The 11,340-nt window shown below is 53.6% G+C and overlaps 2 protein-coding genes across 2 annotated transcripts in view; one reads left to right on the forward strand and one right to left on the reverse strand.

Annotated features, from left to right (window-relative positions):
• CYB561D2 (cytochrome b561 family member D2) overlaps nt 1-2,231 on the forward strand; it is a 2,966-nt gene extending 735 nt beyond the window's left edge. The window contains exons 2-4 of the mRNA XM_007451810.1: nt 90-231; nt 696-733; nt 1,428-2,231. Of these exons, the coding sequence (XP_007451872.1) occupies nt 105-231; nt 696-733; nt 1,428-1,931 (669 nt within the window). The 5' untranslated portion in view covers nt 90-104 and the 3' untranslated portion in view covers nt 1,932-2,231. The remainder of the gene's footprint in view (nt 1-89; nt 232-695; nt 734-1,427) is intronic.
• Nucleotides 2,232-3,223: 992 nt separating this feature from the next.
• Nucleotides 3,224-8,312, reverse strand: TMEM115 (transmembrane protein 115). Its single transcript, XM_007451812.1, has 2 exons — nt 7,019-8,312; nt 3,224-4,019 (listed from the first exon to the last, which is right to left on the reverse strand). The coding sequence occupies exons 1-2, from the start codon at nt 7,867-7,869 to the stop codon at nt 3,815-3,817; spliced, it is 1,056 nt and encodes a 351-aa protein (XP_007451874.1). The 5' UTR covers nt 7,870-8,312; the 3' UTR covers nt 3,224-3,814.
• Nucleotides 8,313-11,340: the final 3,028 nt, after the last annotated feature.

The following is an 11,340-nucleotide window of genomic DNA, read 5'->3' on the forward strand; positions in this document are numbered from 1 at the left end:
TTCCTGCCCCGCAACCCTTGCTCCAGTGAAAGGAGTGGACAGCGGGCACCAGAGACCCTTGCTTACTCTGCTATGCTTTTAGGCTACAGCCGGCCTGGTTGACCATGGCCCTTTCTGTGGAGACCGAGTCGCACATATACCGAGCTCTGCGCACTGCATCTGGGGCTGCTGCCCACATCGTGGCCCTGGGCTTCACCATCTTTGTGGCTGTACTTGCCAGGCCTGGCTCCAGTAAGTATTCATAATTGACTTCTGGGAAGGAAAGTGTCACTTTTCCTGGGGAGCAGGGGCGATAGTAAGCCTTGGGTCTGACTCTCAGCCTGGCTGGCTGAGGGACATGCTATGCTGGAGGAATAAGTGGGGTGGAATAGATGAGAGTTGGGGCTCTGCCAGCTTGGCCAGGTCCCATAGAGTACCTGGTTTCTCTTGTCTTTGTGCTCCACTTAGCTGCCTCTTGCAAAGTGCAGGGGGAAGGAGGGAGGACTGCCACAGGAGTGGCAAAGCATGGCTTCTGATCCAGGGAGGGTCCAGGAAGAGATGATAGGTATGAGGTCAGTATGTTGCAGCAAGAGGGGTCTTGCATTTTGGCAGAACCTCCTTGGGCAATGAACTACTCATACTCCTCAGCCTGTGGGGATTGGCGTGGCTGTGTTCTTCTTGCTTCAGCTTCACAAGGCTTCCTCTTCTCATTCCAGGTCTCTTCTCCTGGCACCCCGTGCTTATGTCTCTGGCTGTAAGTAGTGGGCCTGGCCAGCTCTTAGGGATGGGAGGGAGCATAGCTGTGGGTGGTGGTCTTAGCGCCCTCTAAATGTTAATGAACACTTAATATCTGTTTGGAGTAATGGGATGTGGGGTTGGATGCACTGTATGCTCCAACTCCTGCCTATAGTTTATATCCCACGCTTGAACTAGAGTATTCGAGGTGTAGGGCAAATGGGTTTGTCTAAGCACAAAATGAGGCTTCGTCCACCTCCAGGTAGGAGGCTTAGAATATGCATTTGGGTATACCTGTGTCCCTTTTCACCTTAATTTATAGTGATGCACCTAATTTTCCCGAAACAGTGCACCCACATGGCCAACTCTTGCCAAGAAATTGTATCCAGTCCTGTATCAGAAAAACAAAGCTTGTGAATCATTTATAACTGCCACATCTCAAAACTTGTGTTTGCTGGGTAGCACAGCAGAGATGACATTTCAGAATAGCACCCAGAAGCAGTGTGGAGAGGTGCCTCCTGCTGGTTACTCAGAGCAGATGTTCTGTCCCAGATGGAGTTCTCCACTCTTGTGCCACCAAATAGATACTCGTTAGTGGGGAGAGAATGAAGCGGAATCTGCCCACACTAGCTGGCAGCTTAGGTTATATCTAAAGCTTTCTTCCCTTCTGCTGGGCAGCACTCTCATTTAGTGTCCCATCCCTGTCTCCCCAGTTCTCTTTCCTGATGACCGAGGCACTGCTGGTATTCTCTCCTGAGAGTTCGCTGCTGCGCTCCCTCTCGCGGAAGGGCCGAGCACGCTGCCACTGGGTTCTGCAGCTGCTAGCCCTGCTGTGTGCACTGCTGGGCCTGGGCCTTGTCATCCTTCACAAGGAACAGCTTGGCAAAGCCCACCTGGCCACGTGGCATGGGCGGGCAGGGCTGCTAGCTGTGCTGTGGGCAGGGCTGCAGTGCTCAGGTGGGGTGGGGCTGCTCTACCCCAAATTGCTGCCTCGATGGCCCCTGGCCAAGCTCAAGCTGTACCATGCCACTTTTGGGTTGGTGGGCTACCTTCTGGGTAGTGCCAGCCTCTTGTTGGGCATGTGCTCACTCTGGTTCACTGCCACAGTCACTGGTGGGGTCTGGTACCTGGCTGTGCTATGCCCTGTCGTTACCAGCTTGGTCATTATGAACCAGGTGAGCAACGCCTACCTGTACCGCAAGAGGATCCAGCCGTGAGCTCTTCCCAGAACTAGGGGAAGCCTGGATTTTCCCCTGTGGTAGCCGGTAGCCGGGGCTGAGACCTCCTGGACTCTCTCAGCTGACTCGGTCACGGGACACCTCAGGCACTGGTGCGGTCACGGGTAGCCGGAGTCCTTTGTGTGACACTATTACTTGCTCCTCATGCTGGAGTACCTCTCCTTTCCTTCTTTCTCTGCCATCCCAGAGGAGTTTATGGATCATGTGTCTGGATGAAGTTGGGTTTCAAGACTGCCCCCTGCCCACAGCAACTCAACTTGTGCTGGTATGTCCAGAAATGAGATAAGAGAAAAAAAGTAAAATAAAATTTTAAAAAAGACTGAAGGGACTTTCCTGGTGGTCTGGTGGTTAAGACTCCGCACTTCCAATGCAGGGGGCGTGGGTTTGATCCCACGTGCCGTGAGGCGCGGCCAAAAAAAAAAGATTATGGAAAAATAAATGGTAAACAGGCACTCATACTCTGCCAGTGGGAGTGTAAATGATATAAACTTTCTGTAGACAGCTCGACAGTATCTATTAAAAGCTGTTGAAATATACAGCCTTTGCCCTAGCAATTCCATTTCTGTGAGGAAAAATAAGAATACAAAGATTATGTACATGGCTGTTCATCACAGCAGTGCTTCTTGCTAATGCCATCAGCATGAAAAAATGGGCAGCTGGGCAAGATGGGGACCCGTCCCTGGCTGCTCACTGAGGGGCTAAAGCTCTCTTGGCACACTAGCCCCCTGGATCTGGCTAAGCACCCCATGCCACCCAGGGCCCTAGCAGGCCCGAGGGCTGTAGCTGTGAGTGGTGCGGCTGTGTGTATTTCAGTCTCCCAGCTATGTTGGGAGACTATGTTGGAGTTTCTAGACTGTGGTGGTCAAATCTGGGCAATGACAGGATGGGAGCTGGGGATGGGCCGCCTCCCTAGATGTTAGGCCCTGAGCACTCTGTCTTGGAGGTGAGCCATGGATAAGTACAACTCCTTATGATAGAGAGGCGCTTAATTATCAGGTCCTCCAGGCAGGGCCTCCTTCACCAGGTAGTGCAGGGAGGCAGAAAGTAAGAGCCTGAGCTGACAGCTCTGGGAAGACTGCTTGACAGTGGGCATGTGGTGGTGAGGCAAGGGGGAGTGTGATGGGGGGAAGGGGATGAGGGCAATGGGCTTTTTATCCAGCTGGAGTAGCTTTGGTGACCGAGCCCTTGAACCTAGAGTTAAGTCCCTGTCTAACTCTGCAGTTGAGCATGATGAGGGGGCTGCACAAGGTGGTCTAACAGAGCCCAGGAGCCATACCTCAAAGAACTGCTTTATTGATACTGCGAGGCTGGGCTTGGCTGCCCACTCAAGCGGTCCTGTAGAAAATACCTGGGAGCTGTGACTGTTCTGGCCCAGAAGCAGCTATGGCCACAGCAGAGGGAATCAGAAATCTTGACATGAATGTAGTCTCTTTGTGGGCGGGCAGGGATGTACAGCCCTGCACTGGCTCTTGCACTGGCTGGACCCCCAGAATGTTTTTGGCAAATCCTTGCCTTGGCTCAGGGCTCTCGGCAACCAGTATCAGGTGTGAGGGTTGGCTTAGGAGCCATGGCACCAGTGCCCCTGCAGCCACTTGCTTGAGGCTGCCTGCTGAGGTACAGTCTTACCTCAGATGGCCTGGGCTGGCTGTGCTTCAGAGGCCCCATGCCTGGCATAGTGGTTGTCTGGAGTTGGAACCAGGTAGCAAGAATCCCGGGTAGTGTTGGCGAGAAATAGCAGAAGTCTGTGGCAACCCCCAGCAGGCCTTCTTCCCTCTCCTCAGAGCAGTCAGTGCCCTGGAGCAGCTGAGAGTGTGTCAAGGGGGGCTTGGGAGAAGAGGTGCTACACTCAAGGTGGTCTAGGGTTACAGCTTTGGGGGAGCTGCCTCAAAGGTGATCAGGCTGCATTCTGGGACAGGCCCCTTCCCTGGGAGCGTGGGGGCCTTGTCTGACGGCAGGGGGCTATCCACCTTGGCCCCAGCCTCCTCTTCATCGTCTTCCATGCTGGGCCAGACGGACTGGTCCTCCACTCGCTTCAACCGCTCGTTGAGGGCCTTCAGAGCCAGTTGCCTGGGGCCAGGGGAAAGATGACAGGTCACTCGGGATCTGAACTTGGCTCATGCCCTGCACTCTTTCCCCCAGGAAACTGACATGCCGTACTGCTCACACTCCTCTCTCAGAACCCTATGGGTTCTCCTTCCCCATACAGGGCCCAGGGCTCCACAGGGATTGGATTAGGGCACATTCTGCCATCAGAATGAGGACCCAAAGGCTGTAGGGCCTTCCTTCCATAGCTGGGGCACCTCCAGGCTGAGAAGGCCAGCTGGGTGCCTGCCAGCCTGCCCACAGGCCAGCCCCAGGAATGGTTCTGAGGATGGTGCCTAAGGTTGGGCAAAGCTGGTGTCCCTGGGCAGACAGGTAGAAGGGCAAGTCCCTGGACATGTGAGTTTCTGCTGGGCACTGGCACCACATTCAAGGCATTACTTCTCTCCCTCTCCTTGTTTGGAGTATTTTGAGCCTCATGGCAAGGGTCTGTGGGGAAGTTTGGAACTCAAGCACCTGCCTTGGCTCTCAGCCTGGGAAGCAGGGCCAACCTGGGTCAGCTCACCCCTCCTAACTGACTCTAATATTCTCCTTCCGAGAAGAATCTCCAAACCCACCAGGACCTGTGTTAGAGCAGGAACACACAGCATCCTAGCAGGAGGAGAGGAAGGAGAAACAATCCATGTGGGTAGGGCACAGGCCAGAGCCTACTGGTTTCACTGGGCAGACCCCTGGAGACCCCACTCTGAGGGGAGGTGGGAAAGTTCGCTACAAGAAAGTACATACGTGCACTTGGGACCCTGCCCACCAGGAGTTGGGATGCCCATGCTGCCAGGTAACACTTCTACTAGTGGTCACTGTGGACCCCTGATGCCTCCAACTCTGTGCCACCAGCATGGGGGACCTGTATAGCCTTCCATGTTCCAGCAGAAAACCAAAATCTCCACCATGCCAGGGAACATGACAAGAGGGACAACAACAACATAGGCACAGAAAGCCCCAGCACACTTCCACCCTGTCCTCCAGCCTGGCACCATGGCAACTTGGCACAGACAGGATGCTGCTACCCAGGCTCCCATTCTGGAGACTGCCTTGTCAATTCTGTTTAAAGCCTGCCAAGGTAGAGAGATGGTGGCATGCTAATCACTCCCTCAGAAGGGTCAAAGATAGGAACCCCTGCCTCCCACTATCACTAGCTCTTTGGGTCAGGGAATGGCATGCAGCAAGATGTCAAACGGAGTAACCCCCATCCCCAAGCAAGGTAACAACCACAAGACTATGCCAAGAACCCACTTCCTCACACCCCCCCACCCCAATCTGCCTCCACCTGTCCATTTTCTTGGGGCTGCGTAGAGGTTTTTCGAATGTTCAGCCAGCCCTAACAATCCAAGATCTCTCACTGGGGGAGGGCCCACCACTGTGGCCTGGGATCACCTGAACAGCTCTGAGGACAGCTCAGTTTCTACCAGGCCCAGCCCTCCTGACCGCATCTCCTCCACTGGATAAGGTTAATAGAGACCTCGGTCTTTAGGATTCATCAGCCACAGAGACACAAACTGTAGAGCCCACAATTAAGCTCTGCAGCATGCCGTGTGTACTTTTCAACACCTGCCACCTTGGACCATAGTAATCTGTGGCCTTCCCCAGCTGGAAACTCCTTCAAGAAAGGGGTGTGGCCCACACTCCACAGCCCCGGTGGAGAGTAAGCACAGGGACAACTCCAGCTGAATTCATAAAGCTGCCTGCTAAGAACTCATTTCACAGGTGAGCAAAAGCAGAAGGCTTTGACAAATGCAGACAGTATGAACAGAGCCTGCTCTAAATTTCACTACTCAAGTAACTGCATCAAAAAAAACACTCAAAAATAATGTTGAGGGGGCTTCTGGTGGCGCAGTGGTTACGAATCCGCCTGCCAATGCAGGGGACACGGGTTCGATCCCTGGCCAGGGAGGATCCCACATGCTGTGGAGCAACTAAGCCCGTGCGCCACAACTACTGAGCCTGTGCTCTAGAGCCCACGAGCCACAACTACTGAAGCCCATGCGCCTAGAGCCTGTGCTCTGCAACAAGAGAAGCCTGCGCACTGCAATGAAGAGTAGCCCCCGCTCGCCGCAGCTACAGAAAGCCCGCACGAAGCAATGAAGACCCGACACAGCCAAAAATAATAAAATTAAAAAAAAAAAAAATGTTAGAAACAGAGCTGTGACCACTCTGGTAAGTCCACAGACCTGGGAGAGAGAGAGATGGATTAAAAAAGATCTGTCCTGCCCTGGCCAAGGTGCATTCAGTGAATAATTCAGTTGGGATTCCTGATGGTGCAGATGGCTTGGTTTACAGATAACGAAAAGGTTGTCTCCACTTCCTGGTGTGGTCAGCAGGCTCCCTCGGTGGGTCATGTGGCTGTCCCCTGGGTTTGGTGACACATGCCTGCCAGAGTAGGCGGGGGTGGTGGGGGTGAGGGGGTGTGTCTAAGTCTAGTTATACCCCAGGCTTCCCTCTCAATAAATAAGCGGCAGAGAAGCACAACATCTGAATTAAGGCTCAGGAAGAGGGTGTAGTCCAGCGTTTGGAAACTAGGGTGGCCCAGACCATCTCTTAAGGATCCCATGTCTCCTTCTCTGTCCCTCTCTCACAGGGGAAGAAGGACCAGCAGGTTGTTTCTGGCTCCCACAGGACCAGTGTCTAGGATTTGGAGATTCTGAGACAAGGCCAGGGTTACATGTACCTGGTTCTCCATTTGCCCCTCACACAGCTCAAAAGGAAGCAGGGCATTTCTTGAAACTTAAGCGGCCTGAGTGGTGAGAAAGGCCACTTTTACTCCCTAATTTTGGAAAGCACCTCCTGCAGCCCAGACACTTAAATGCTGAGCTCCAGGCCACAAGCTGGCTTTTCTCTCTTTCTGAATCCGCCCCAACATCTGACTGTAGGCTGCCAGCCTACATACAGCAAGCACCTCAACAGATGGAATGTGACTTGATTAATGATACTATCCTAGCTCGACAAGGTTTTGGAAGATTCCACAGTACCTTCTCCGCTCTGCGTCTTGAGGGTCTGTGCCTGGGAGGCTGATAGTGATGGAGGATGGGGCACCCACATCATAGCGCTTCACTGTCTTCTGGCATATCTTTACCTTCACCAGGAGGCCATGCACCAAGTTCGCCAACAGCCCCACCACAGGCTGCAGGATCTCAGGGAAGAAGGTGGCAAAGGCAAAGTGGTCGGCCATGTCGCCTCGGCCTCGGCTATGGCGCTGGTAGAAGCGAAGATACACCCAACTGGAGATCAGCCCAAAGCCATAGGAGGCCAGCGCTGGGCTCTGGAGCAGTGTGGCCAGCCGCAGCAGCAGCAGCAGCCCCAAGAGCAGCATGGGCACCACACTGACACGCACCTGAGGCACTCGCAGGACCACACAGTCCCCCATGGTTTGCTTGAGTGCCACCAGGACACCACCTAGGAAGCCCAGGGCGCCGTGGATGCGGACAGTGAAAAGGTACACCAAGTTGAAGGAAGCCATGTAGGTGAGGAGGTAGGCGCAGGCCCCCAGTAGCCCCACAGACACGTTCACCACTGAGAAGAAGATGAGCAGCTCCAAGGCCCCCCAGAGGGGCTCCAGCAAACGTCCAGCCACCACCACTGTGGCCAGGCTGATGGCCACATCCCACACATGCTGTTCCATCAGCCCATGGGTGGCCAGGGTCCAGATCCAGAAGTTGGGTGGAAAGAGGTAGCCTGGGGTGACCGCCAGGCAGCCCGTGTCCACGGCGAAGGACAGCAGGTAGAGGAATAGTACCGCAGCGCACAGAGCCTTCACCACCACGCTGGCGCTGGACAGGATGGCCCCCAAGTGTTGGCGGGCGCCCGGTAGGGCGCGCTGCATCTTCCTGGCGGGCGTCGGCCTTAGGAAAGGGTTTAGTGGGCTAGGGGCCTCCCCGGGGCCTCGTCCCAGTCCGGCCCCGACGGGAGGCCCGGGTCCGACCTAGTCACTGGCCTATGGCCCCGGTGAAAGCTCCACTTCCGGTCGGGTCGACTCCAGTCCCAAAGAGCAGAGCCGGGCCTGGTCGCGGGGCCGGGGCCTAGGCCCCTCGCCGGGGATCTGAGGGAAGACCCTGGGCAGCTTAGGCACGCCTGACTGCCTGCTCTGTGTGGCCACCGCGCCGACCGGAATGGCGGTGATCTCAGGGCTCGATCTTCTCCATCCACTCTGGGGCCCTACGGTCGACGCGGGACTGGAGGCTGGTTCTGGGCCGGAGTCAAGCCTGGTCAGCTCCGCCTCGGCCTCGGCTTCGACCGTACCTCCTCCCTTCTCAGGCGCCGACAAACAGCGGCGCTGCGCCTGCGCGCCCGGAGAGGCTGCAGGATGCCCTCTGAGCGTCGGCCTTGCGGTTCCGCGGCATGCTGGGACATGAAGTCCTCGGCCGGAGCCGGGACCGGCGGATATCAGGGTTCTGGGTAGAACAACAAGTCCCAGGAGGCTGTGCGCCGGAAGAGGAGGGTGTGCTTGGGAGTTGTAGTTCTCAGGACCGTTTCCGTCGGTTCTCCAGAGGTGGGGGAGGGTGAACGGGCATCGCTAACCTCTGGAGAGCAGCGGGTACCAGCGCCAGCACAGCTGCAGGCCACGCGCGTGCTGAATTTCCCGGAAGGATTGGCTCAGTGTGTGCCTGTTTATCTGAGTGGGTGTGTCCTAGTGGGCATGTGTGCAGGTAAGAATGTTGGATGGTCCAGGGGGCGCGAACTCCTGGAACTTCCGCGGTCTGGTGTGTGCCTGACCCAGGTTGGAATTCTTGCTCTGCGTTTTGGCGGCTGTGTGACAATGGCCAAATTCCCGAACTTTGTTGAAACCCAGTTTCATGGACAGTAAAATGGAGATGATGACAGGACCTACCGTGAGGATCCAAGGGGACTGGTGTGTACAATGCCAGTCCACCCTGTGTGCTCAGTGAGTGTGTTGCCCAGGCTGCCCTTGTTACAAATGAGGTGGAGCCCATACTGGAACTCGGATCTCCAGCCCCCAAAGGGGTGAGACTGGACTTCTCTTAGTGACTCTCTTCCTCACCACAGTCAATCGCTGATCCTGATGAAGAGAGGTCTCTCCACAAACTTGGGTCAGGCTGGCCTTGGGCCTCCACCTCACTGCAACGGTGGCTTCAGGTAGGTTGTGTCCTGTGCAAAACTGATTTTTGTTTTTTGAATATTGAGTTATTTTTTTAAATGTGCATATAATTAAAATAAATGTATGACAAAGTACATTTATAAAGTGCAGAATCCCTTCCTTTCCGCCACTGATCTCAATACAACTGCCGATGTGTGCACAGCCTTCCAGATCACAAAAGATGTTGCTTTCCTTTATCTTTGGGCTCTGGGTTCCTGCTGCATGCCACCCCAGGGTAGGGTTGCCAGATATAGCAAATCAAAATACAGGGCACTCAATTAGCATTTCAGTTAAACAATGAATAATTTTTTCAGTATAAGCATGTCTTCAGTTTTTAGCATAGTTATGTCCCATGCAATGTTGGGAACATACTGAAGAATATTCATTGATTATCTGAAATTCCAAATTTGATTGGATGTTCTGTATTTTACATGGCAGGTCTACCCCAGGACCTCTGGGGCTGTTGCAGAGCACGGGAGCTGCCTCAGGGGTTGCTAGTTAGGCTTTGCTCTGTGGCCAACCCTTCCAGAGGGTTATTTATTTAGCATCCAAGGTCCCCAAGCCACAGGCCACCTCATTTCCAAAACCTTTGCTGGTTTCTTGCATCTGGGAGAAAGGATTTCTCCTAAGTCTCAATTTGCTCATCTGCGGTATGGAGATAAACTAATATCCAACTCTAATGTGTGATGAGTACTCAGCACAGGGTGAGTGCATAGTGTGGAGTGTGTACTGTAAGAGAGCAAGTGTCAGTAGTACTGGGAAATCTCTGCACTGGTGGTTATAAGTCTTTCCTGTTGAAAAGAAACTCGAAGGTCACACACAGAATAGGATTGACTATTAAGAGAGTTGGGATTAAAATGAACAAGGGTGTAGGGCTTGCCAGAGGGAGGCCCGAGATTTGCTGAAATGGACTCAGAGCTGTGTTCCAGCGTGAGCAGCAGTGGCCACTGACAGCACCAGGCCTCCCCTGGGCTGGGAAGGAGCAGCCATCATGCTTGTGGGTGGGCCAGACCTTGGTCTCCTCTGGACAGCAGCACTGGCCCTCAGGCACGAAGTCATGGACTTGGGCCAGGTATTCACTCTTTGCTCCACCTGGAGGACCTGCGTAGGCCCTGGTAGTCTGATCCTATTGGCTAGAAGCCTGCATCTCATCTCCATCTTCTTTCCTCCACAGTCTTGGCCTTGAGCCTCTGGGAGACTTTTTTTTTTTTAAAGACAGCTTTTCCTGGAGGCTTTTGAGAAGATTATACAAGACAAAGGATGTCAAGGATCTAGCACTTAGGAGGCCTGGGAAGCGTCATGCCCTCCACCCACCAGAGACCTGGATTGCTATGGCCTTCACTCCCAATTAAGTGGTAAGTGGGGCTCTGAGGTCATGGCCACCTGTCTTCAAGCCACCCAGTCCTCACTCCAGGGCAGAGACAGTGTATGGGAACCATTTGAAGTGAAAATATGAACATTATTTAATAACTGATCTTTTGTAATAAACCATTTGAAAATATTTTACAAGGAATCACACACACAATATTTTACAAAGTTTCTTGTCTTTTTTGTCGCTGTTGTTTTTCCGACTTGTCTGTACAAAATAGAACAACCAAAAAAAAAAGGGCAGATAAAAGGAAATGGCCCCCCAGTCCCCCACAGATCCCCCGAGCCCGAGGTGAGGGGACAGCCAGGTCGGGTGGGTGATGAGAAGGATCAGACCCAGCTGGGGGTTTGACAGCTACCTGATGGGGATTGCTTTGTCTGCTTTTCTGTTTTTTAAACTTAAAATATATATTAATTTATCTGTATATGTTTCTTTCTTTATTTTTATATTCTCCATTGAGCACCTGACTACACTACAGTTACACACACGCCCCTGCAAGACATGGCTGGCATCTAGGCTGGGTGTACAGCACGGGTGCCCACCCTGGCACCAGCAGTGGGCATGGACCATACACACACACTGAGAAAGCAACAAGCAACGTGACATTAATTAACGGAGCCATTAATTAATGCATCACCCTCCCCCCCTCCTCCCAGTCCATCTGAGCCCTATGGCCATATCCCCCTGCCCTCAGTCCCCCAACGGCCCCCAGGCTGGGATGCCTTTGCAAGAAATGACCAGAATGAATGGTGTGACGAGATGTTCCCAGGCCCAGCCTGTGTATGTGCACAGAGTGTGTATATGTATGTGCAAGTGTGTGTGTTCAGCAG

Source organism: Lipotes vexillifer, unplaced genomic scaffold (genome assembly GCF_000442215.2).
Source record: "Lipotes vexillifer unplaced genomic scaffold, Lipotes_vexillifer_v1.1 scaffold500, whole genome shotgun sequence".
Lineage (NCBI taxonomy): Eukaryota > Metazoa > Chordata > Mammalia > Artiodactyla > Lipotidae > Lipotes > Lipotes vexillifer.

What these genes read in the sequence shown, in the direction of transcription:
- TMEM115 (XM_007451812.1), bottom strand. Translation starts at nt 7,869, where the DNA reads ATGCAGCGCGCCCTACCGGGCGCCCGCCAACACTTGGGGGCCATCCTG. An exon ending in CAAGACGCAGAGCGGAGAAG is followed by an intron (nt 4,020 to 7,018) that starts GTACTGTGGAAT and finishes CCCTGGCCCCAG; the next exon opens with GCAACTGGCTCTGAAGGCCC.